General features: G+C 42.8%; 1 protein-coding gene across 3 annotated transcripts in view; it reads left to right on the top strand.

The window, feature by feature from the left end:
- The window catches only part of Il20ra (interleukin 20 receptor subunit alpha), a 34,731-nt gene that overhangs the window by 468 nt on the left and 6,614 nt on the right, over positions 1-27,649 (top strand). Inside the window, exons 1-8 of one of the 3 annotated variants that reach the window (XM_076552683.1) lie at positions 11,792-11,990; positions 12,536-12,664; positions 19,293-19,428; positions 20,541-20,763; positions 20,916-21,004; positions 25,033-25,211; positions 26,459-26,634; positions 27,292-27,436. In XM_076552683.1, coding sequence (XP_076408798.1) covers positions 20,623-20,763; positions 20,916-21,004; positions 25,033-25,211; positions 26,459-26,634; positions 27,292-27,436 — 730 coding nt within the window. In that variant the 5' untranslated portion in view covers positions 11,792-11,990; positions 12,536-12,664; positions 19,293-19,428; positions 20,541-20,622. Of the gene's footprint in view, positions 1-11,791; positions 11,991-12,535; positions 12,665-19,292; positions 19,429-20,540; positions 20,764-20,915; positions 21,005-25,032; positions 25,212-26,458; positions 26,635-27,291; positions 27,437-27,649 lie in introns of those variants that run through there. The other 2 variants (XM_006986105.4, XM_076552684.1) reach the window with 2 other exon arrangements.

The following is a 27,649-nucleotide window of genomic DNA, read 5'->3' as shown; positions in this document are numbered from 1 at the left end:
AAGGCTCCTAGACCGAGCTGCCCCTGGAAGGTCAGAGCTTGGAAAAACCAGTGATGGGAAACCCACATCTCACTCTTCTGGGCACAGTCTTGTCTCCGGAATCGTGACATGTACAGATATGCACTCTGATTTTTTCAGAAGTAACAAAACCGAGCTGTGACTCCAGGCCCTAGAGGGGTTTTTCTTTGTTGTTTGAAAGTTTAAGCTGTAACCGCTGTGATTCAGAAAGAGAATATGATTCGCTAAAGAAAGTTTCTTTTTCTTTTCTTTTTATTTCTCCCATATAAAAGCATACTTTTTAAAAAGCAAGATATCTCACACGCCCCCTTTAAGTTTTTAATTAAAGACAACAGCCACAAGGCTTCCCAAAATATCGATTGTAGTTTATATAAAATTGATTCAGGCACCTGTGCCGTTTAGCCTGGATCTGAAGGGCGAGTTGGGGCAGAGTTGTCCATGAGACGGCAGCCAGAGAAAACAAGGAACTCAGCGTGCTTTCAGGGGCAAGAAACGTGCACACTGGTCTCAGAGAGACTGCTGGGCAGTATATTCGATACAAAAAGTTTCTTTGCTAACTTCTAAATTGATGAAAATGATTGTATTTTAGTAATCCCAGATAAGCCAAATGTGAAGAGACTTATTTAAATGTCGCCAATTTAAAAAAAGGGGGGGGGGTTGGTTTTTAAAGCATAGTTGAAGTTTATTACAAAAGGTTTTAGCAGAGATTTAAGTACAGGCATCAAGGGGAATGAGAGGGGAGTGTGTGTGTGTGTGTGTGTGTGTGTGTGTGTGTGTGAATGGTTAAGGGAAGCTCTCCACATATAGCACATGCAATAGAGCCAGCATCCTGAATTTGCTTGGTTTTAATCAGAGAAATAAAACTTGCTCACTAATTGGACAAAGAGAATGACATTAGAAGTCAGCAATATTCCTAACTTAAAAAGCAAAATTTGCAAGCAAACACACACACATAGAAACGTGCTTTTTTGATGCACAAGACCCAGAAATTTTCTCAGCGTTTAACGTGGGGCTGTCCTCTATAGATACTCTGCGAGCTACTAGGAAAACCAGTTAGAAGGTGGATTAGCTGCCTAGATACCATTCCTACACTTGATTGCTTAACCGGCAGATAAGCCTCCCACTCTACAGAAAAATGTGGACTTTTAGGAGTTGTAATGACAAGCCACTCCTGGGTAGATAGTACTTGAACTTTTCTGAATTTTTTCTTTTTCACGATAATTCAGAGTTTCACGACAAGATGAGGGTATATAAGCCAAAACACCCAAAGAGAAATGAATGTCTCATGCAGCACCAATATTTTATATCGATCTTGATGTTTCATTTAAGGTAAACCATTACAGGAGTTCTGAATGTCTCTGCTGTTCCCCAAGGCTGCTGTAGCCCTGTTACTGACTCTCCTGGCTCTCTGATTTTACCAGACGGTTTGTCCCTCTGGCCTATCAAACTGGGTCCTGTCGATAATCCTGAATCTTCAGGGCTGTGTGTCATTAGTGTATGTCGGTGAGGAGGAGGAGCTCCATGATGCTGTTTCATGTAAAACAGAGTTCATATAATGGCCAGCGTTATATAAACATGTCTTAAGCCTATATGAGACTGAAAACAGTGATTGCCCAGGACAATATGTCTCTGTGCAAAATCCCTCAAAGGCCTTCCATTGCTTTCGGAATTTTCTAAATCCTGCATGTTCTGTGTGACCTGTTCCCTCCTCTCTCTCTCCAGCTTTACTTTAATTACTCCTCTTCTGGTCTTTTTCCAGTTCCCAGAGCAAACCACATGTCCAGGATCCATCCTTGCAGCTCACCTCAGTGTGACTCTCGCAGGGAGGTCGTCTCTTAATCTCCAATGTGGAAGCAGCCTTCACAGGACTTACTGGTCATCCCACCCAACTGCTACTTCTTTGAATCACCCCCTACAGCATCAGTCCAGGGAAATTAATTACCTGTGCCCTGCTGGAGAACCTCTCACCACAGGAAACTCACTACCAGCACCCAGATAGGCAAGATGCCCCCGCCAACTACTAAAAAGTCCTTCCGTAAACTAGCAAAGCACTTGGTGCTTGCTATTTTCATCCATTGTTTGTATTTATTTTGAGCTGAAAAAGCCCCCATAGGATAAGGAAAATGTGTTGGTATTGGGGGTGCAGCTGTCACGTTTCAGCTGCCTCTTTGGTCTCTGCTCACGGCCTCTTACGTGATATCTGTGCCATGTCCCTTCCCTGTGTTGTTTCCATGATGTCTCCCAAGGTGTGTGACTTCTTGGGCTGGCTCCCTACAGAGCTCGATGGAATGGCTAACTTACCAAACGCGGAAGTTTTGTGAACATGTCAGACCTGGAAGTCTGCACTGAGAAGGTTGAGAGGAGATATGAGGTCTTCTCCTATGCTTTCCATATCATAAACGTGAAGGACAGCCACCGTGGGCTCTCAACAAAGACTGCTAGTGTTTAACATCTTGCATCTGGGAAGCTCTCTCCTCAGACCCCTGCCTCCCATCTCTTCAGTTAACTGCTCCAAATATGTGTGAGGCAAAACTGCCCATTTTATTCCAACCCAGCTCTCCCTCCATTTTATATTAAAAATATATATGTTGCAGAATGTCTGCTAAATTACTTCCTAAGTGCTCAATGTGTTATTTTAAAAAGTAGTTCATAGACTTTTAGTGCAAAAACTAGAATTGCATGTACAGAGAAATGAGAAGTTTGAAGTGGTCAGATTACACAAAAATGAGATTAGTGGAATGTCCTATGCATCCATTTTGAGTTCCCACAAATTTAAATATATCCTTACTCAATGTGATTTTTAAATAATCTCTCTTTGAGGGCTTTCATTTATCTACCCATCCACTCATTAAGTACCATTCATTCATATAAGTGGGAACTGTCCCAGGCTCCTAATTGTACAAGAAAAAGACCCTTTCTTCATGTAGTCTCCAGAGAAAGACAGAAAAATTAGAATGCCAGAACTGAGAGAAACGTTTCATAGACATACAGAACAAGACATCTGAACTAGGGCAAGGTTGGACTCCTATAGGAAAAGTCTCACTATAATGTGGGAGTGTGGCAGTCTGAATCTGAAATGCCCCACTCACATACATGTCTTGAATGTTCCTCCCCAGCTCGTAGGCCCGTTCTAAAGGCCTTAGAGTCTTTATGACGTGAGTGGGCTCAGCCAGCAGAAGTAGATGACTGGAAATGGGCATCACTGTTCTCCCTGGTTCTGGCCTGCAGTTTCTGCATCCTGGTCCATGCCTGGTGCACAGCCGTTGCCTAGTGTTTCTACCTCTGCGGCAGAGCTGCCCCCCGCCCCCCCTCCAAACTTCCTCCTTACCCTAATCTTAAACTTCTCTGAAATCTTGATCTAAAACATGCCTTTCTGTCCTAACTTCTGTCCGGCGTTCCTGTCGCCCTGGTACAAACGCAACTGAGAGAATGCACCACATCACATTCTCCCTACGTCAGAAGGAAAGATACAACAGAAGATAAACACATCTTAATAGAAAAAGAAACATTACATGCTTTCCAGAAAACACATATAAATTCAGCAAATAACCAAAAACAGTTTCCTATATATTGCATCAAATATTTATAATTCAATATACATCTAATCTCTTTTAATTTAAATATTTGTAAAAGGTAGGCGGCGGGGGTTAAGTCCCACACTGAGTGAATCCTATCTCTAAATTACCAGGTACTAATGTTCCCCCCCACACCCCCCGCCCGTACACTTTATATTTACAAAACACATCTGAACAAAGAAACAGCCACCTCGTAGAAAGGATGCTCTTTCTGAAAGTGGTGGTTACGGAGTGGGCAGGAGTCAGGAGCTCTGTGGGTATAGACTGACCTCAAGGTCGTTGGCAGACTCCACAAGTCACTGTGGTCTGCAGCCCTCTGCAGCATTGAATCAAACCACAAACAGTTATGAAAAGGCACAAATGTTAAGACGTGGTTTTTAAATAAAGGTGCCGTGTCCCACTTCCTGCTTCAACACAGGTCTTGAAAGGCCCTGCTAATTTTTAATGAATAAGTGTGCAGTGGGTGGCTTATTGTTCCAGTTTCCACCCTGTTTCTAGAAAAATCCTAACACTGTCAGAGCAGCAATGGATTGGCTGATACTAATATCTGAAGACTCAGGTCACCCACAACCCCAGAATATGATATTTGGAGATGGGATCTTTGTGGACATAACTCGAAGATCTCATGACCCAGTCATTTTGGAATTGAGCCAGACTTACAGGAAGATAGAACTCTGAAAGACCCCATGGAAGCAAAGATGTGAGAAGCTTGAAGTTACAGTCACCATAAGCCCCGAAACCTTGCGGGCCCCAGGAATTGGAAGAGATGCGAGAGCAGACTTTCAAAGAACCTTCAAAGACAGCATGGCCAGAAGACACTGTGGTTTGAGACATCTAGCCTCAAACCACAGCAATTTAGCCAGAATTGCAATAGACACATCTATATCTCAGACCCACCCCTGTGTGGTACGTTACCACAGCAGCACTAGGAAGCTGCCCCTGGTCTTGGAGTCTTCTCTATGAAGCCATCGTTTTTGCTGACTGCTTCTATCATGAAATTCTCTCTTTGGGATTATGGCACAACAATATAAGTACCTCAATCAGCCAGCCTTCTTCAAGGCACATACAGCAAATGGAACCCCATTCATTTTATTTCATGTAGCTCTGTAGCTTCCCCCAAGGCATAATTCAACTTCAAAAAGGTCTGCCCCCCACCCTGCTCCCTCTCAGAAACACCAAAGCACCAGCTTGCCACTATAGAGGAGAGCCAGTCTAGAGAAAAGCCATTCTCCTTTCTAACGGTGCTTGGAATGGTGGCTGACTCTACTTCTGTGGTGTTCAATTAGCACAGTGGTTCTCAACCTTCCTAATGCTGCGGTCCTTTGTGTCTTAATGACCCCAGCCATGACATTATTTCTGTTGCTACATCATAAATGTAATTTTGTTACTGTTATGAATCTTAATGTAAATATCTGATATACAGATGATCTTAGATGACCCCTGTGAAAGGGTCATTGAGAGAACCCTTTTGAGAACTGCTAAATTAGACAGTCTGAGATCTATCTATTGACCTCATTTCCCTCAATAGCTAAACCAACAGTGAACAGAAGTAGATTCCACTGATGACTTTCTCGAAACTTAAAACAAAATGGACCAAGGCTTGGACTGTGTTGCATTTCAGCTATCAAGAGTCCTTTATGCATCCATTGAGATGATCGTGTGATTCTGTCTTTGAGTCCATTTATATGGCTCATGATATTTGTTTGCTTACGTATGTTGAATCATCCCTGCGTCCATCAGATTTTGTGTGTGTGTGTGTGTGTGTGTGTGTGTGTGTGTGTGTGTGTGTGTACGCATGTGTGTGTGTATGTGTGCATTCAAGCATGCATTTGTGTATTCATATGTGCACATCCACATGTGTTTTAAATCTGCACAGGACATTCTTCACTATAATTCATTGTTACAAATGGAGGTGGGAGGGAGTCTGCTTTCTTCCCTCTCTCCCTCTACTAACCCTTTGTCCATCTTTTCCATCTTTAATCACCTCATATTTTATTTCCAATTCTCAATATATTATTACTTTAAAGCTTCCTTACTTTATGGGCTTTTTTCCACATTTTTTATCCTGTCAGCGTTCTGAATTTTTTAACAATGGTGATGTCAGTGAAGAATTATGATGCCTCTAGGAGGGAGGAGAGAAATGACAAGTTGTAAAAGGGAGTTGGAAAGTAACATGGGAGATGTGCACTGATATTAAAAAGTGTCTCGTAATTGAACTTGGTGTTTCCAATCACAGTTCATTCCAATACTTCAGTGATCCCAGATGCTTTGGCTTTGACCATATTCCTTGTCGGACGTTTCTTTCTGAGGCATATAATCAAGGATTAGAGATGCAGGTCTACATTTCAATCTACTGCCCCACAAATACTATGAAAATCTGTCATGAAGTGTGGAAAAATAATTAGGTGCTTGTTCCTAAAAGGGTCCTTTTCTAAAGGAGAAGGGATGGGAAAGAGGAGGGGAAGAGAAGGTGATCCCAGGGATGCTGTGACAGTGGACCAGGATCTGTATACACAGTCCTGGGGCATATTCAAAGGATCCACAGCATCTCCCAACGAGGCACCTGGCAGGCTATGCTCCATTGTGAGACAATGGAGGATTTCTTAAATCCCTTTTCTTCAGAGTTGCAGGTAGAGCCTCACATACATGAGTCAGGAGATCCCATTCAGTAACTGACCCGCCTCTTTGGGGGTGCAAACTCCAGTTCCCAAGGTATTCACTGTCACTTTAAGAACCTTGAACCATTCAGCTGAGAAATGCCACGCTGAGCAAAAACAAAGCATGGTGAGTGAAGAGCAATGCTGGATTATGTTGCTTGTTTAGAAACTGCCTATGAAGACACTGTTGCTAAAAGGAAGCATGATCCAAATGCCCTGAGCTAATCAGTACCATGGGGACAGTCAGAAACCTCTGAAACTGTTTCAAAGCTACACTGTCTTCGATGGGTAGACTCCAATATGTCCATTCAAATAAAAAGTCTCTATTTGAAATCCTACTTGCTTTTCAAGTACAAGCAGCAAAACACACAAAAACATGTTTAAACATGTAGATTTACATATTGAGGTATTAAGGTGTGACTAAAAAGGAATAATACAATTATTTTTTAATTAATTAATATTAATTAATTAATATATTTTTTAATTTTTATTTTTTTCCTTCATGACTTAATCTACACTCTCCCACGTAAGTGTGCACACACCCAGCAGGAGAGGGATGAACAGTCATCCCGGATTTGGAGCCCCTGACTAATGTAGACATGGTTCCTCCCGGGTCCAACTTGGTGAACCCGGGAGTGTCTTGGGTTTACTTACAGGAGAGTAGGTGACTGGGATACAAGAGTGTCGCTCAACAGTCCCATCCCAGCAGAGGTGACAGCCTGAAGGGAGCTAGCTGCCTCAGTGGTGCTTCGGGTCACCTCCCACCTCTTTTTTTTTTTTTTTTTTTTTGGTTGTTTTGTTTTGTTTGCTCATTGATTTTTTTCATTTTTGCATCCTGACCCAAGTTTCCTCTCCCTCCTCGCCTCCAAGCCCCTCCCCCACCCCATTCCTACCCCATCCCACCCACTCTCCCCTCTTCTGTTTCTCTTTAGAAGAGGGCAGGTCTCCCATGGACACCAGCCAGTCATGGCAGGTCAAGTTCCAGTGAGACTAGGCACCTCCTCTTCTATCAAGGCTGGGCAAGGTAATCTGCTAGGAGGAAAGGGTCCCAAAAGCAGGCAACGGAGTCAGAGACAGCCCCTGCTTCCACTGTTAGGAGTCCCACAAGAGGACCAAGCTACACAACTGTAACATATATACAGAGAGCTTAGGTCAGTCCCAGGCAGGCTCCCTGGTTGTCGGTTCAGTCTCTGTGAGCCCCTGGGAGCCTAGGTTAGTTGATTCCGTGAGTTTTCTTGTGGTGCCCTTGACCTCACTTGCTTCTACAATCCGTCCTCCCCCTCTTCTGCAGGATTCCCTGATCTCCACCTAATGTTTGGCTGCAGGTCTCTGCATCTGTTTCCATCAAGTGCTGGGTGAAGCCTCTCTGACGATAGTTGGGCCAGGCACCAATCTATGAGTATAGCAGAATATCACTGGGAATCATCTAATTGACTCATGATATGCATCTCAAGCTGGACCAGTCATTGGTTGGCCACTCCCACATTTCTGTACCACCTTTACCCCAGCACATCTTGTAGGCAGGGCGAATTGTAGGTGAAAGGGTTTGTGGCTGGGTTGGGGTCCCCGTTCGTCCACTGGAGGTCTTGCCCGGTTACAGGAGATGGCTGGTTCAGGTTCCACATCCCCATTTGCTAGGAGTCTTAGCTAGGGTCACCCTCATAGATTCCTGGGAGTTTCCATTCCACGAAGTTTCTAGCTCATCCCAAAGATGCCTCCAGAATCCAGTTGTCCCTCCCAGTACTCTCTCCCTCCATCCTCCCCTGACCTGATCCCTCCTGTTCCCATCCCCACCCCACCACTTCCAGACCCCTCACAATATAGGTGACAACCTGGAGGAAGCCACATCACCTCCTTCCTTTTCTATACTCATCTTTTCTAAGAGCTCCAAGACCAGGTGCAGTCAGAAGGCAGGAGTATTTGGTGGGTGGAATTTCAGGTGAACATCCTGTCACCCTGCCCTCTCTTTCTACCGAGGAATGTTCATAGCCTGTTATCATTGTCATGGATGTAGCTGTTACTGCAACATTCTTACTTTTTATGTCATTATTTAGGGCTCAAACATTCTGTTAGTCACCACAGCAGTGTCTGCTTCATGATGGCTGAGGGTTATGTTAGACCCAGATGGCCATTCTCCAATCATACATAGTGATGGGTGATGCCCCAGATACAGAATCTTTGCTCTGTGAGAGGGGAACCTTATGTGTATTTCTGTTCCCAATCATACCTCAGTGCCTATCATAATTCCTATTTTCAGCCCATCATAGCTGCCCACTTACACCTCACTAAATGAATCATATGAGCTTTCTGCTGACCTGAGAAGCTACCATCTACAACATGCAAAACAGAGTGATTACATAATCCTTCCTTCCACGATGCTGTTCTTTGGAGCATTTTGTGAAGTCAGTGGGTGAGTGTCCTAGCAGAGAGAGCCCTGCCAAGGATACTTGGGCTTATACATCTGCCAAATAACTGAATTACTCTGAGCAAGTCATCTAGCCTCCCTAGGCTTCCATCTAGGCAGCTATAAAATGAGAATAGTTACCACGGAGGATAATGCCAAGCTAGCAATGATTTTATTCAGCTCTTTCTTTGTGCCATGCTCTGGCAAGAGCTTTACATTAAGAATACTGTTTAATCGTTGCAGCAAGCCTGTGAGGCCGGTTGATTGTTTCATTGTTGCAAGTGCAGAAATGAAGACAAAAGTTAAGTAACTCACTTAGATGCTCTGCTGATAAGTGGTAAAATAGGCGTAGGTTCCCGTGTGTGTCTAGAACCTCTCTGAACCTCTCTGTAAACTATTGTTAGAGGCCAATGAGATACAGCAAGTGGCAGTGCCCTATATAATGGACAATTCAGAGAAACTGAGGCACACACAAGTACAACCGAGAGTACTCAGAAATAATAGAAGGGATGGTGGCTAGAAGAAAATCAAGTTCAAAGGAACTAATGGTAGCACCAAACGGTACAGCTGGGTGGTGTGTATCTTCCTTCCCAGGTAAGTACTGAGTCATGAAGTACTGTTTGGAGGACTTACTTTTCAAGGGTACTTAGTGCACAATTAGGTGGGAGGGGAAGAGGGAACAGCTAATATAATTCAAGGTAAATGGTTTACAATTTGAGACAGAAAAACACCTTTGTTTCCAGCATGCTGAAGTCTGGCCAGAGTTTCAGACAACCCACTCGAAAGCAGATGTACCTGTTTTGCTCTTTGGATATTAGGATACAGTCACTAAGACGTCTACTCTCTGAAATGGGCCAGTCCCCCTCTGGTGCTTTGTGTATGTGAGCTCCTTTTAACCTTGTTTTCCACAGAAGCAAACTCACTCAGGGCCAAGGGGCTCGTTTTCTGTCACGTTGCATCTTCTCTCACAAGCCTATTGAGGTATTTCTCCATTGAGAAACGAGTTTACAAAATGGACCAGCCACTCATCATAGACTGTTCTTCCTTCATTAAAAAAAAATCGTAATAAAACAGGTGCTGAGCATCTGCAGGTCATGCCGCTCCTGCGTGCCGTGGGAGCACACCCAGGTGATTTCAAGCTATCAATCAAACTGTAATGATTTGGTGGCTCAAGCTGTTTCACCACAGTTGAGATGCCCCAGTGAGTCTGGGGTCTGCTCCATCGCCATGATTCTGTCAGCCTGACAGGTCTCTGCTCAGTTTGGCTCCTAACAAGGCATGTATTCTTCATATGATGTATTCAAAGTCCATAAGATACAATGTCCCCTCTGCCAGTTAACTCAGAGGCCTGTGAGTCTTGACTGCTCCAGCTTAGAAGAACAGAGTGGGCTTGGGCATCTGGGGACTTTTTTTTTTTTCTGGGCAAGGCTGGGCAGGATGTCCTCCGTCTCAAGATTTTTCTAGTTAGTCATGGGCCTGAGCACCTTGGCCTCGCATAAGTCCCCAGGAGTGGTTGCATGTGGCCCCTCCTTGTCTCAGTGTTTCTTGTTGCTTTTTGAACTTTCTGATGGGAAAGTCAGAATGCTTCAACTTCAAAGGAGGGAAGTGTGAGGAATCCCAGAGACGGCTTCCCCTGGCTCTTCGTGCATTCTCTTAGAGCAGTGCACTTTTTGTGAGCGCTCAGCAGCTCTAGTCAATGCCTCCGCACTTTCTGCAGCACAGCAACATGAAAATACCTGCTCTTCTCAAGTATTAAATTAAAACTGCATCATTCATCTTTATTTTATTTTTATTTATATTTATTTTATGTATTTAACACACACACACACACACACACACACACACACACACACACACGGGTGCAAGTGCCCCAGAGCCCAGATGAGAGCATCAGATCCCCTAGGGTGAGAATTACAGGCAGTTCTGAGCTGCCCCCATGTAGGTGGCGGGAACTAAACTCTGGTCCTCTGCAAGAGCCCCGGAGGATCTCACCTGCTAAGCCATCTTTCCAACCCCTAAACTGCAACATTATTACATAATGGTTTTGGTATTATTAGCTTTGAAGCCGTTAAGAAAATACTACATACCATCCTGCTATACCTAGAGAACCGTATCTCAGATAACTCTTAGAAACAATGTAACAGCCGTATTGTAAAGCTCACCTAACAAAACTAGGAACAGCTGTGAATGCCTGTAGCTCCATCTACTCTGCAGTTCCGTAGCAAAGATTGCAAGTTTGAGGCCAGCTCAGACAACTTAATAAGACTCTGTTTCAAATTAAAAAAAAAAAAAAAAAAAGATTTCAAAGGACTGAAATCATATCTGGGTGGTAGGGCACTTGCTTAACTATAAAACCCTGGGCTCAACCCTGATTACTACAATATCAGTCAGTCAATGGACTTCCATTAATAGAATTGTCTTAGACTCTCAGGTTGTAAGTCTCAGTTTTCCAATCTGTTTTTGGAAGGAGCCAAGTGCAGGCACAGGACTCCTCATTGCAGAACTGTTTCTCAGAAGAAGCTGAGCTCGGTGTTTCTTTTAAAGGACAAGTGTCCTCATCAGCCCCGGCTGCTATAACAGACACCACAGACGGAAGGCTTCTAAACAACAGAAGTTAGTTTCTCACGGCTTTTGAGACTGGGGTGAGAAAGTCCAAGATCAAGACACTAGTGGCTCTAGGGCAAAACGGATCTCTTTAGGATCTTTAAAAGGGGGGGCGGGACACCAACAGCATCCATGTGGCTTAGCCTGTACAAGCTAGCCATTTCCTCCAAGCCCTACTTTCAAATATAACATTGAACATTCAGGTTTAGCGTATGAGTGGGGGCACACTTGGCACCAAAGCATAAGGGGAGGAAATAAGCACAGAGAAGGCCATAATTATAAGTGAGTTATTTCCCAAGTGTAGGCAACCCGTTTTTATTTTAAAGTTCATTAAGTTGACAGAAACGTCCCTGCCAATCCCTTACAGCTTCGTTGAGATGGGGATCATTTTAATTTCCAAAAACTCAAAGGGATCTTAAGTGTCCACAGTAGTCAAGAGAGTCAGAAGAGAGCCCAGAGTTCCAGCACATTCCATTGGGTCTTAAGAGTTCCACATTCCTTCTGAAGACCAGTTTCCACCCAGATGTCATAGTCACAAACACTCAGTGGCATGGAGATCACACGTGAGATATAGAACACCACACCATAATAATAGTGCTAAAAATAGTAAACGATGATAGTAAATGTAGTAAACGATGCACAAGTAGAGTATTGAGAGTGTTTTAATTCCAAATGCCACGGCACGGTCAGAACACCAATATCGAAGGACATAAAAGAGCAGACTGAGTTCTGGTATGGACGGTGATTAGATATTGCTGGTGAAGTTGGTGCATTGGATTAACAGCAAAGAGAGAGACCAGGGATGACCATGAAGAATCCATGTGCCAATTTCAGTTGTGACAGTTTATTAGAAACTTAGAGTTATGCTTTAGGGCCATAACCTATGGAAATGGTGCTGTTTTTCTTACCCTTAAATTGGCGAGTGGCTCTTATTAACAATGTGGGTGTGACTTATTTTTACTTTAATATTGACTAGATTGTCTTAGCAGTAAGAGGTTAGAGAAATAATTCATTTCAACAAGAGTATTTATCCAGGAGGATCTTTCTAGTTTCCAAGCTTGAAATTTTGCAGAAAATTTTGTAGTTTTTTTTCTTTAATCACAAAAGAATTACTAATTATCAAATTACTTTTCATTTTGGGGGGCTGTATGTAGGTGTAGGTGAGTGTGTGGGTGTGCATGTTTGTATTGGGGGGCTTGCATGTACTCATGTGGGTGGGTACACATGGAGGCCAAGTGTTGTTCACCCGGAGCTGTCCGCCTCATTTATGGAGATAGGATCTCTCACTGGGACCTGGACTCACTGGTTAAGTCAGGCTGGCTAGCCAGCAAGCCCAGATATAAAGAACTTCACACTTGGCTCCTACATAGTTGCTGAGGATTGAACTCTGATCCGCTACTTGCATGGTAAGCACTTGACTGATTGAGCAATCTACCTAGTGCATGTTTCTTCTTTTTCAAATATGTTTTATTATCTTTGTTATAAAAGTATTATTCCTGTTTTTTAAGTTTTCCTTTGTATCACTGAAACAAGCAAAAGGATAAGAGTTCCTTGATACATCTTCACCTAGTGATTCCACAGTGCTCTTCCTGGAAAACTGGCCCAGCTCTGCTAGAGGTATTAGTCCATTGCCAACCCCAAGCCTGCATCACGGTGCAAGCCCTGTCTGTTCCCTGGGATGATGCTGGGATCGTTTTGCTGGTCTCCTCGTCTGTTCTGTCCATCCCCTTCAAACTTGTATTCAACACCCTCCAGAGTGAGGTCATTCGTTTAGCTATAAATAGGCTTATAGCATCTCCTGCTGAAGAGGCTGGACCACTTTCTCACTGAGCTTCAAATGTGATCCAGTTGCCTCCCCAGGGTTTTTAGAGACTGGAAGGATTCAACCTCTATGTACTCTTCCAACATCATCTTGGCCAGGCTCCTTTCAACATATTTCCAGCAACATCTATTTTTTTTGTTTTGTTTTTTGAGACGGGGTTTCTCTGTGTGGCTTTGCACCTTTCCTGGAACTTGCTTTGTAGCCTAGGCTGGCCTCGAACTCACAGAGATCTGCCTGCCTCTGCCTCCCAAGTGCTGGGATTAAAGGCATGTGCCACCACCGCCTGGCATAACATCTATTTTTTGATGGTTGCAAGAGCCCTGTCTTCTTGGATGGCTTTTCTCATCACAGAGTCTCTGCTGGGAACGCTGCTCTCCCAAGCCCAGGTTTCTCCCTAAATGCCTATCCAACTATGTTCTGTGACTCACAATAGTAACATCCACCCTTTTCCAGTCTGATCACCATTGTGTAAGAATGTACCTGTTTAAGTAAATAATTAGCTTTTTAGTGCCATCTAAACCATCTGATTGGTCACCATTAGATACCTACAGAGTAGTCCCAGGCTTTGGCTCCACAGTATGGCTGGCTTGAAATGGCAGAATTTGTTCCTTCATGGTTTGGAAGCCATGTGGCTGGCCACCTTGACCTCCTGCTGGAAGCCTCCACAATAAGTTGTGTCCACCCTCCACCTATCTTCTGGAAGTCCCAGGGAGTTTGGGACATGCATGCGGATGCATCATCCTAGCTTTGGTCACCACGGTCACATGGGTGCCTCTATGTGTCTGTGTCTCTTCATGTGACTGTATTTTTATAAAGACACCAGTCACTTGGAACTAAGAGTCCGTGCTGCTCCTGGGTGACCTCAGCTTAATGGAGTTTCTGCACCAAGCCTATTTCCAAATGAGATCACATCCAGAGACACTGAGAATTAGGACTTCAATGTATCTAGGGAAGGAAAGGACACAATTCAACTTATAGTACAAAAAAAAATAAGTTAAATGATAAATAAAGTGATGAACCAGTAGTTCACATTCATACAGGTGGAATCGACTGGAGTGTGTTCAATATGAAAGGCAATGCGCTGCAGTTCAAGGCTAAGGTGAAAGTTTTAGAAATATATAGTTTTACTATGGTTCCAAATGAATAGAGATCCTATACTTATCAACTTAAAAGAAACTTGAATAAACTCAGGCACAGCAGTCTGGGACCCCTTACCTTTGCTGCCCCCTCATGGTCAGGGAATGTGTTTAATAGGACACAGTAGTAGATGGCTTCTACTTGCATTCTTCAGGGTCAGATGTAGGAGGAAATAGAAGACCATATTCTGACAGGAAAAGGGAAAGGCCTTCTATTATATTATGTGTGTTTTTTTTTAAATGTGTTCATCAGGTCAGTATCAAATCATTGTAACACTTAAATTATTTTATATATCAACGTCATAGAATATCCATGCTTTCCCATATGCTCTGACTTCTCTTTATATAACTGCTTTGCAGTGGTGGTAGGTGAGTGATGTTCAAAGGGCATTGTGTGCTCCCAAGTCCATTTCTCTTCACATTAGCTGCATGGACTTATACAACTATCTTCTTTGTGCGTCGTTTGCTTTATCTACATAATTAGGATGATAACAGTACCTACCATAGGGCTTCTGTGGAGACTGACTGAGTTGGTTGTATAAAACACATAAAATTATGCTGTCGCAGTAGGGATTCTAAGCCTGAGCAACTATTTCTATTGCACACTTACTTGTCATCAACTAAATACTATAAGATATGAAGATATTCGCAATTCGTATGTTTTATAGTCTTGTGCAAGTTGAGTTTTAGGAACATACTATATCCACTATTAAAACAGGCTCTTAGCCTATCATTTTCAGTTGTCTCTAAAGACCCCTTATCTACTGAAATGAGACCTGGACAAAGAGAGCAAGCAGCTGTGAGAATACTCATGACCCCTTCACTGCAGTTAGAACCATTTATTGTCATTGACCAAAGACAAATCATTAAAATCCCATAGCTAACAAAAGGTATGGCTGAGGCAGCTAGACAAATTACCATCGATCCACAGCAACTGATTGGCATCCATTTCTGGAAATCAACAGTCTGCGAGCAGAGGAACAAAATGTACTGTGCTTGAGTGAAGATGATTAACATGGCTTAATGTGCTCTGATAAAAACAGTTTGGAAACCAGCAAGCCATGTCACAACAAGGAATATATTCTGTATCCTGGAGAGATGGAGAGATAAGATGTGACCTACTTTGCCTATAATGGGGCCACCCCCCGGATTTGATTCGTTGACAAGGAGATGATCCAAAACCAATATATTTTCTGCCTAAGCAATAAGACAAATAATGTTGATCCCAGTGACGAATCTGCAGGGCTAGAGACTACACTGTTCTTCTGAGACATAGTAAGCGCGACAGTAACATCTGCTTTAAATGTGTTCCTACAAAAGCTGTGCACACTCTGGAACCCATCATCACCAGAGATTTTATAATTAGGCCAGCATTTGTGAAAGTCCGTTTAAACAATGACAAAATATTAATCAAGATCTCTTTTGAGGGGCTATAGGGATGGCACAGTAAATTAAGTGCTTGCTGCAAAACATAAGTGCCTGAGTTCAGATTCCCAGCACATGTAAAAATAGAAAAATGCAAGCATGGCAGCACACATCTGTAATCTCAATGTAAAGGAGGCACAGGCAGAGACAGGTCGATCCCAGTGACTCACTGGCCAGCCAATCTAGCCCAAACAATGAGTTCCAAGTTCAGAGTAGGACTCTTTCTCAAAATGAATGAATGAATAGATAGATAGATAGATAGATAGATAGATAGATAGATAGATACATACATACATACATACATACATACATACATACATACATAAAAATGGAGAGTGGCAAAAAAAGAAACATATGTCAACTTCTGGCTGCCATGCACCATGCAGAGGCAAGTGTTCTCATGGACACACACATGCATATACCACACACACATGGAAGAGAGAGAGAGAGAGAGAGAGAGGTCTATTGATCAGTAAACATGATGGTTGATGGCGTATTCCAGAGCATAATTAATTTCAGAAGAGTAAAATTGCTTTGTTCTCTTGAAATAATCAGCACATTTAACTTAAATGAGCAATCCATTCTTTTTAATCCAAAATGTTTCTTAAATCTTTTGGGGGCATATTTTAGGTAGTCATTAGTTTGTGCATTGTTTACTTATTTTAAAAGGCAAATAGAAACTAGTTTTTAACCGGAGACAATACTTATGTGTATAAACTTTGAGGAAATATGCCTGGACTGTAAGATCTAAGATGATTTTGTATCTGTATCTCTAGATCATGTTGCTACACATCAGAATATTCCATTCCTTATCAGTTATGTCTATAAAGCCATGTTTCGGCAATTTCTTTCATCAGTGGTATCATAATGCAGTCTATTTTAGTTTTGTTTCTGATAAGATACCTCCCATTCCACAAATGCCAGGGCCATTTAAAATTGTGGGACCACAGGATTTTAGACCTGAGAGGATCTGAGAAGTGTCTTTTGGTTAAAGCAATTCCTCTCTCTTGAAGGACTGGAACATTTTATTTCAGTCAACGGTACTGCCTCTCTACATTCCTTGTTCCCTCTTCAAAAATCTGATTAAAATTTAGGACCTCCTAATGCATGGAACGACATTAAATCACCACTAACTGCTCACCGTACACTATCCGTACTCTACAGAAACTGCCAGCATCAGTGTTCACAAAGTGTTTCCGAAGAGAAGTGTGAAAAGCGAAGGTGTGAGGACAAGCCGGCCCTTCAGACCCTCTCGCGCACACATTACCACACTAGCCCTGTGTGCAGAGACTGGATAAGCTGACGGAACTTCTCTTTGAGTGTTTAACTTTCCTATTAAAAATAATACTGAAGTATTTTTTAAAACCGATCGAGGTGCAGTGGGAGGTGGCGAACACTGCGCATGCGCACACATGACCCTCCCCATCCCCCACCCCCCAACCCCCACCCCCCAGCCCCCCCAACCCCCCACTCCCACACTCGACCACCTAGCAGTTAAAGAGCTTATCTTGCTTAGAATCGGGGTCATATTGCAAAGTTTAATTCTAGAACAAATAATTTTTTTTTCTTTTCCTTATTTGCCTTGTGGTATTATAATTCATCATTTAGAGCTAATCTGAGCCGAGGACTGCCCAAAGCATTAAGCTAATTCCTTTCCTTGACATTAGTTCCAGCTAATTCACACAAGTGTCAAGGGACCCCCATGTCAGCGACTGAGCTAAATCGTATTTCCTAAGCTTCATTTGCAAATATCGAACCTTATGTTTCTCAGGTTCATAGACTAGAATATGTATATTTACAAAGGGATAAGTTCCTCACGGAATCTGGTGGACTATTTATTATTCGATATGTTGTGATCTCCCCAGTGTTAATGCTTTTATTCCTACATGTTAACACTAAACTTTTTCATTTATTTTAATTCATGGACCATCCCTGATCTTGGAGATAGCTCAGTGATACAGGACATGCTTAGCATATTCAAGACCCAGGATTCCCATCCTCAGCTTGGCCACACACCTAGAAAAAGGATCAGCCTATTTTATTTTTCAAATTACATTTTTATTTATTTTAGGGGACAAGGACACATGTCAGGGCACACAAATCCAGGGGACAGCTTTTAAGAGTTAGTTCTCTCCTTCCATGCTGTTGGTCCCTGGAATTGAACCCAGGTCCTCAGGCTTGACTGTAAGAGCCTTTACCTAGCGAACGCATCTTGCTGGCACAGATCATCCTATTTCAGAAAAAAAATTTATTCTTCCTATTTTTTTTGGTAGTGTCTCAGTTCTCGATGATTTCTTTCAGAGGATTTCTATAAATAGATCCTTTAAGACAGAGTTTTGCTTTGAAATAATTATGTGAGCGTGCTAGTATTTAAAATGAAATCTCTGGGCTGGAGAGATGGCTAGATGGTTAAGGGTACTTACTGCTCTTAGGGAGGACCAGAACCCATACAGTGTGGCTCACATCTGTCTGTAACTGAAACTCCAGGGGATCCAGTGCCTTTTCTGCCATCCTTGGATCTGAGCACTTGCACACATGTGTATACACACACACATACTGCACATGCATGCACTTATTCACATGTGCACACACACACTGCACATGCACACTCACTCACATGTGCACACACATGCATAATAAATGAATAAATTCCTCTTGTACTGGCTAGTTTTCTGTCTGTCACCTTGTTATACACTTTAGTGAATCCAGTCAAGCTCCAGCCACCAACATGCCAGCCTTTCAATAACATCCATCAGAAATTTTATCATCTCTAATACCATAATTGTGTATTTTAAAATGATTCGTGCTTAAATAAAACTTTGGGTGTATCACCATAAAGGAAATTTTTTTCCAGGCTTCCCTATTAACTTTAAGATCTGAATAATATCAACATGAGACTCCCAACATTTTAAGACCAGTTTCTGTTTCGATCTTTAAAACGGGTCTGCAGCCTGTACAATCGCTGGCAGTTGCCACCGCCCTTTAGAGAAGAGAAGGCGGGCAGGCTGGCAGGGTAGTGCACTGTGCTCTAACACCCACAACGGCTTTGGCTCACTGAGTGCATGCTGAGTCACGGTAGGAACTGAGGCGTGGCTGGCTGTGTGGTGAGGGTGGCCTCCAGTGCAGACTCATGGGTTTTATAGCTAACTCTAGAAGATGGATTGTTCATTTCCCTGCTAGTACATAACAAACTGCACCCCAACCAAGTACTGCTCTCCGTTCTCAGGCTTGCCTAGGGCTCAGCTGCAGCCTGGCTGGTTTCGTTTGAGGTCCTTCCTGCAGCGTCAGTCTAGGGCAGGTGGAGCTGGAGTGGGCACAGCTACTTCCTGTGGAAGCCTGAGCTCAGCTGGGATATCAGGGCAGCCAACCCTCTCTTTCCTTCAAATGACCCCTCAGAGTAGTCCTTCTCCATCACCCTGGCTGCCATTTTGTACGCCACTCTGGAGGCTAAAAGCACAAAAAGTGGACGCTTCAAGTCACATTTGCTAGATGCTTTTGGGTGACCTAAATCACAGCCCCCACTCAGGTTGAGTGTGAGGAGAAATGCAGAGTCTGGGGCATTAGGGCCATCTTAAAGGTCAGCACTTACTTTAGGGATTAAGTTTTCCTTCCTTTCATTAAAAAGCCAATTCTTTTCCACTCCTTTTCCAGTTCCTTGTGTCTCTGGTGGTTTGCCTAAACCTACAAATATCAGCTTCTTATCTGTCAACATGAAGAATGTCCTGCATTGGAAGCCACCCCAGGGTCTACGTGGAGTTGAAGTCACATACATGGTGCAGTATTTCATGTAAGTTGCTTCTTTTCCTTGCAAGTCGTTTCTAAGCACAAGTCTCAGACTCCTGCTGATTGTGTAAAGGCAAACTTTCTATGGCATTAAGTTCTTTGAAAAGGAAAAGTTCAGACATTTCCTGTTTCTTTGATGTTATAATAAATTATAAAGTATTTTTTTTTGAGCCAGAAGCATTCAACATTCAGGCAAGAGCGTGAGGGCATGCTTACAAAAACTGAGAAAGGGAACCTGCAAGATGGTTCAGCAGGTTAAGGTGTTTGTCACCAAGCCTGAGGACCTGAATTCCATTCTTGGGACCCACGTGCTGAAAGGGAGAACTGACTCCAGCCAGTGTCCTCTTCCACCCACATGTGCACAGTGTGTTATGTGCATGGGCATGTGTGTACACACCAGTGCACATGCAGATACACAAAGGGTCGGTAACAAATGAGTGGAGAAAAGACGTCGGTTAGAGAGGTAGACTCTGCATAGGCAAACGAAGCGATCCACCAACTCTGAGACCTCTACGCTTAAGGGAATGATCGTTCTTAGCTCAAACAGGGCAGAATTCTATGTGATGGCCTGTTCCTACTAAACAGAGCGGCACATGGACCCTTTTCACTTGTCCTTCAAGACCCTTCACCGGCAAGAGAGAATGCAAAATAGACAAGACAGTGTCCATCTCCAGAGACTAAGGAAAGGGACATAACCCAGACCACCAACTGGGAAGCAAGCAAACCAAATCCTGTAGAAGCCAGAGTGAAACCACCACAGATGCCAAAAGCAAACCAGCACTTCTTTCTTTCATTTTTAAGAACTGCTTTTTATTTAGGGTTTCTTTTCCTTTATGCGTGTTTCACATGTGTACGTGTCTGTGTGAGGGTATGCCAAATGTGTGTAGGTGCCCATGAAGGCCACAGGAGGGTCCAGATCACCTGGAGCTAGAGTTATAGGCGGTTGTGTGCCCTTGGTGTGGGTGCTGGAAACCTCTGGAAGAATAGCAAGTGCTCCTAACCACTGAGCCATGTCTACCTGTTGAGTTCCATGGGTGAGAATGATTCCTCAGTACTAGGTTCTCAAGTGCTTGTCTAACACTCTAAGAAGGGGTAATTTAACGTCTTCACCACCAGTGTCTGACAAGACAGCCCCAAGGAGCCACAGCTTGGTGCCACAGAATGTCATAGGAAGGGGACCGGCAGTGACACACTCATCATGGAGGCCCAGTCACAGGGCGGTGACAAATCTAGAGTAAGAGAGAGAGGCGCAGGAAGAAAGAAGCGGCAGCCCAAGCAGACCGTGACCTTACAGGAGTGCCAGGAGCCACATCAGCCCCCAGGAGTCCATAAGCTAAAGGCAAGCAGGCGCTCCAGTGGAGGGAATAATAGATTTGATAAAAGAGAATTTGACAGAAGTAGAAGTTTGAAATTCTGCACGGAGAAAGCTCATTATCTGACTCCCACTCCTACCCCTCAGACTTTTAAATATTATTTTATTCTTTCTCACAGTTCGAGAACTGTGGTCTCGTGGGCTTGGATAGATGGTTCTTTTGCTGGCTTCGCTCGGGATCTTTCACGCAGCTTTTAGTCTATGACAGGTGAGGCTTGTCTAATTAGCCAACAGGTAGCCACATTCGAAGCCCTGGTAAGAAACTGGGATAGCACCTACCCGTAATTATTGAGAGTGAAAGAGGCAAGTGAATTCAAATAAAAAAGTTCCTCTAAGACCTTTCCCATGGGAGTAAGAGAAGAATTCATAGAATAATGGTCTATGTTGTTCTATTAAAGTAGATAGACAACCCAATCTTTTCTGTATGTTTGCTTGTTCTTGTTTTTGAGATGGGGCCTCACGTAGCCCAGGCTAGCCTCTGACTTTCAATACAGCTGAGGGTGACTTTGAACTCCTAATTCTTCTGTCTAGCTCCCAAAAGCCTGGATTACAAGCATGTACTGAAAAACAGGGTTGAATATAGAATTCTTCTAGACTGAATGGTGACAGGAAGTGTGACTGTAGAACTTCCTTGTTTTCTTGGCATCCATGAGGAATTGGTTCTGGACCTTCCACAGATGCATCAGACCTTTCTATTAGATGACATGTCATTTGCCTATAATCTGTACATATCTGCCTATACTCTTCAAGCCACCCTAGATTATTATAATGCATGCTACCAGTATAAATGCTATCAAAGTACTGCCATACTACAGATGTTCAGTAAAGAAGCAATTCTTTCTCCAATGTTTTTAATCCACAGCAGATTAAATCCACAAAAGTGGAACCCATGGATACAATGCCTGTGTATCATCATTTAATAACTAACTTTTCCAGTAGTCTTCAAAACCATTTTCTTCATTAAGAAAGTCATAAGGAACTAATATTTCTCATGGTAACAGAACATTTGGATTTCAGCAATTCTTTTCAGGTTACCTCATTTCTTTTGATTAAGATTCAAATAAAGTGAAAGTCACTGCTTTATTAGAAATATGTGCTTCAGGTATGACCTGATTTCTGTCTATGTAGCTGTCTAATCATCCTTCCTTCTATAAGTAGGATAAAGTGCCCAGCATCATTCACATCAAATGTTTCTTGTTAATGAGTTGTAAGGGTAATTTATTTCTCCCTTGGTTATACTTCCTGAATTTTAAAAGCATGCACCACATTTGCAAAAGAGAATGACCATCTTTGTCCTTGGAAAATGAATTCGGACCACGAAAGCTGGGCAAAAACTTCAGGGAATACTCCGGGTTGCCTTTTTCTAGCACCCCATTCTTATTTCCAAGGATAGTCTCAGGAGCAGGTGTTTAAAGAAAGACTTCAGCTTTGCACAGAGCAATGGCTCACCAGCATGTCCTCACTCCTCCTCCTTCCATTAGGTGGGGCAAAGAGCTTGCTCTGTCCTCCTGACTTCCCAGTGTTTCAGAAAGAACTTTAAAAAAAATAATAACCAGGATCATCATTGCTGTATGAGAACAAATAAGTTATACTGTGCAACTTTCTAAAATGAGTCCTTAAAAAAGACACTTGTCCCATAGGAGTTCTGACATCCCTGGGTATGAACCAAGTGGACAGGGACACAGAGTGCAGTGCTGGAGTCGGACAGTCCTGGATTCATAGCCAGGTTGTGAACCTAGCTGAGGAACCTTGAGCAGGTTACATGCTTTTTTATACAGTTTAGTGAGGTTTGTTTCCAGAGCAAAATGTTTAAAGTTTATATTATACCCACAAAATAATTTGGTGTAGAAAATGGCATGGCACCCAAAACACCAGCTTTGACACTGGGAAAAGTGATTCCAATTTCAGATCAACTCTTGCTGCTTCTGCAAACTTGACTGGATCCCTTAATCTTCCTGAGTTTCAATTTCCAGCTCTGTAGAAATGGGACAAAAACAGTGAAGCCCACTTACCGGGCTTGCCACGCAGTCCAGTGAGGTGATATATGTAAGCCTGGAGTACCACCCTCGTCTCATTATGGGCACTCACAGGTGTTTGCTGTGCTTACTAGAAATAGATGGAGACCAGCGAGGCCCCCACAAGATTCGTCCTGTGGGAGGTTATTGCCACTGGAATATTTGTCAGATCTCCCATTCAGATATCTGGGACAGGCATTTTCTTCTCGGTCAGCATCTGCATGGTAAGAAGGTGCCCTGCCCTTGGCAGGGTGAGGCAGTTTACAAAAGGGAACACAAAGGATGCAGTGACAGTATTTTTCTGACTTCAAGTCAAGACCTGCTGACAGGTCAAGAAATCAGCATGAAGCCACATTCCTAATCCTAACACCTGGAAGGTAGAAGCAGGGGGATCAGGAGTTCAAGGTCATTGTCAGCTACATAGAGAGTTCGAGACTAGCCTAGATCATACAAGACTCCTATCTTGAAAGACCAAAATCAAAACAGTAAAATGGAATTGAAAAGTAAATCAGTTTTGAGTAACATGAATAGTATCTTTTAAGGAAAGAAATGGAATGGTATGGACAACCAAATGCACAGCAAGAAGAAAAGTTTGGGTACAATCTGGTAAAACCTGTTTCTCTGTGTTAGATAATCTGTTTCACAAACTGAATCAAAATGTAACTATATATGTAAATGCAGACCCATTTTTTCCTTTCATCATTGATCAGAAAGCCCCCAGGCACTGTTGATAATCTACAAGGAGAAGGTGATTGAGATATGAATGTATGTCTAACACCTTTTGGCAGATGTGGCATTTATGACCTGGAAGAGATTTGCCTCGGGACTCTGTTGCCACATCTTTTGACAAATTTAGCAATACTCAGTAATGTTGCCAAATCCTCCTTATCAAGACATACTCTGCCATGACTTTTGTGACGAATGTTTCTCCACTCCCCGCTTTTTGCTGCAGTTCCCAAGTCTATTTTGCACCCACCTTAATGCTTCTGGGGTTTTAATCCAGACTTCGCTCTGGGTATTCCTGCCTAAGCCATCCATGCGCACTCCGTCTATTGACTCCAAAATCACTACCGCCCCCTCATACCTCTCTCTTGAACCCGGAGCTCCTGCATGTGGAGAACTCTCCACACAGCTCAAATGCAGCCTGGCACTGCTGAATTCATTAGTTTCCCCTCCTCCTATCCCTCCCCTCCCCAATTTCCCAAACCCACTCTTCTTTGGTGATCTCTATCTTGTAAATATTGCCATAGTCCATGCTCTTGCCCTAAGCAGAAAGAGACATTCCATCATCTTTACTGTGTGGTCCCTGGCACGCACTCAGTCGCCTGGTCCTGGCCCCTAACAGTTCTTGTTTTTATTGTGTCCTTATTCATTTCACTACCATCCTTATTCATACTGCTCACACCTTTCTCCTGGACCACAACACTGTCCTCGAAATTGCTCTGTGCATTGCTACCACCAACACACTGCACTCTCTGGAGATGAGTGGCCAGCCTTCTAAACCATGCCTGTCATCTTTGTCCCCAAAGTCCTGCTTTAATGTCTTCAGTAACCTTCAGGACAACCCTGTCTCCCCACCTGACTTACCACTTAACTGAGCTTTTTATGCCACAGTCTCTCTTACCTGAGAAGTGCTGAAAATATTTCTCCCTCCCCATTTTCTTTGGATGTTGTATTTTAACAACAACAACAACCAAACAATATGGACAATGTCCTCAATTTAATAGCAATACAGTTATGGTATACTCAGACACGCTGTATCCTAGTAAAATTTCCCCCAGACTCTTAATACTTAGCAAAGTTTCAAATTTTATGAGAATGTCAAAGTAATGTCTCTTTCAATAAAAAAGGTTAACTTTCCTTTAATGCATCCATCAAACTAACCTCATATAGACTAAAAACTTAATTACTAGAGATTGATCACACAGTATATAAAAATTTTACTGTCGTTGAAGTATGAAACTGTAACATGCTTCCAGAATGCACTATGCACATTGTAATTCACAGAAAAGCATAGTGTTTATAGAAACTCTGACTCAGGCTCCTGACAGCCAATAAAAATATCCACAGCCACAAAAGGGGATTCAATTTTATCAGAATGACAAGCATCTGTGTTTTACTTAAGAGAAGGTCCTCCGTTCACTTTTATATAATGACTTTTTTTTAAATCGTAAAGCATGTAAGGGGGCTCATTATTAATTCACAGTTTCTTTCTTAGCAGATATGGGCAGAAGAAATGGCTGAGTGCATCTGAATGCACCAACATCAGCAGGACCTACTGCGATCTCTCTGCAGAGACCTCAGACTATGAGCATCAGTACTACGCCAAGGTGAAGGCCATTCAGGAAACCAAGTGCTCCGAATGGGTTGAAACGGGACGGTTCTATCCTTTCTTAGAAAGTGAGTAATGCCGCTGTCCACTAAGCATAACTAATATGGATTCCTGTTGTGATACGCTGGCCTCATAGGCAACTTTGCCCAGAAAAAAGGGTCCGCTTGACTCTGGTCTGTAGAGCCGGTTGAATAACCTGCCCTGGTGTTTCATGTGGGTGAACCCCAGAGTCAAATCTGTAGATCAATAGATTTGGCCAAGGCATCTTTAAGGTCTCTCTCAGATTCAGAGTTAAAGACAGGTGTCAATAATAGCAAACTTTGATTTTGTCTTGCCATTGTTTTATCAAAGTAGAGGCTATACATTAGAAAATACATTGTCAATTATTGACATGTACCCTGAACGCACAACAAAATCTCTTTTTCATTAAACTTGGCATTGTGCTGTGGTTTCTAGGTGTAACTCAAATTAAGGCAAGAATACTCCTGCTATTTGCTTTTATAATTTTCCTTCCCCTGATATGTGACTGACCCAACCATGAGGAATGCAGACAGAGCCACCATAATGAAACAGCCAAGGGCTGCAGAGGCCCCAGAAGGTGGTGCCTTTTCCAGGAGTCTGCCCAGTGGGAGACTGGTAACCCATGCCCTCAGGTCAGATCTAGCACCTCTGTTTTTCAACGGGTAATGAGGTCATGAGCTAAGAATAGTATTTATATTTTTAAAAATAGCTTTTTAAGTAAAATAGTATTTTTGACGTGTGAAAATGATACGAAATTTAAATTTCAATGTCAGGGGCTGGAGCGATGGCTCAGCAGTAAAGAACACATGTTGCTCTTGGCAGAGGACTCAGGTTTAGTTCCCAGCACCCACATGGCTCACAACCACATCTAGCTCCAGTTCCACAGGATCCGATGCCCCCTTCTGGCCTCCACTGGCAATGCATGCAATGTGGTCCACAGACACACATGCAGGTAAAGCACCCATACACATAAAATAAAAAAAAAAAATAAATTTTAAAAATAAATTATCTAGAAAGTATTTTGTAAATTTCAGTGTCTGGATCTAAAATTTTCCAGAACAGCAACCTTGTTCACGTGTTTATACTGCTGCCAATGACTGCTTTTGAACCACAACCTGAGTGGAGTCCTTGCAACAGAGATCCTGTGGCCAGCAAAGAGCCTCTGGGCTTTTATGGTGGCAAGATCTCCCATAAGAGAGTGGTTTTAGGTCTTTGATCCAAGTAAGATTATACTGAAGCTTTACCTCAGGGTTTTTTCTCACCTGAAAATACTAATACCCTCTTCTCCTCTAAGCACAAGTTGGCCCACCAGAGGTTGCCCTGACAAGTGGCGAGAAGTCCATCTCTATTGCCCTGACAGCGCCAGAGAAATGGAAAAGACATCCCACAGATGACTCTGTTCCTATGCAGCAAATATACTCCAATCTGAGATACAACGTGTCTGTGTACGACACTAAATCCAGAAGAAGGGTGAGCCCTGCCTGGGATGGGGTCTAGCCTCCGGGTGTCACTTTCTGGGCCACCACAGGCAGTCCTGGTGCTCCAGTTCTCTTTTGAGAATGTGGCAGCTGACGCTATTCAAAAGAGATATTGTACAAGATCAGTTGAGAGCTGAGGAGACTTCAGGCCTTTTCCTGCAGAAGTGCACTGTTAACAGTGCATGAAGTCACAACTGGAGTATAGAGAAATCGGGCATTTTACCTGATGAAGCGTCTTTACTTACACAGCATCTATCAATCATTTTCCAGGCATATATATATATATATATATATATATATATATATATATATTTATAGTTATAGTTATAGTTATAGTTATAGTTGTATATTAGAATATATAATATAGAATATTTTATATATATATATACATATGAGCAAGAACACAGGACAAAGTTAAACAAGAACTCTATCTTGAGTTATTACTTAGTGGTGCTCCTTGAATTGGTCCATTTCTAACATGTTCTGCTCAGTTAAATGAAAATATATTTTTAAACCTACGTTGAAAAAAAATAAAAGCTTATAGTGACAGGAAGGATCTGGTGGCACTTGGCCTTTCACTTCTATCTAGAGCTGTTCCTGGGAAGGTCCTGGCATCTTTGGTTCTAATCTCTGCAATTTCCTACCCCAGTGGTCACAGTATATCACCAACAGCACACTGGTACTCAGCTGGCTGGAACCCAGCACTCTGTACTGTGTCCATGTGGAGTCCTTTGTCCCGGGGCCTCCTCGCCTCACTCTGCCTTCTCAGAAGCAATGCATCAGAACTCTGGAAGGTAAGCTGCAAGAGACTTTAGCTAGCCTAGGAAAGAAAGCTGATAAAACAGAAAAAAAAATATAACAGTTTAGATAGAGTCTTAACAAAGCCACGTCTATGAAGATCAGGGTAAAACCTGGTAAAACAACTACTTCTCTAAATACATTGAACTGTCTGAGGTTTTGCTGTTGAACTTGGTCAGTATTAAGGAGGCTTGTCACAACACCTGGAA

This window comes from Peromyscus maniculatus, chromosome 16 (genome assembly GCF_049852395.1).
Source record: "Peromyscus maniculatus bairdii isolate BWxNUB_F1_BW_parent chromosome 16, HU_Pman_BW_mat_3.1, whole genome shotgun sequence".
In the NCBI taxonomy this organism is placed as follows: domain Eukaryota; kingdom Metazoa; phylum Chordata; class Mammalia; order Rodentia; family Cricetidae; genus Peromyscus; species Peromyscus maniculatus.
This window is presented reverse-complemented; position numbering and strand designations above follow the sequence as displayed.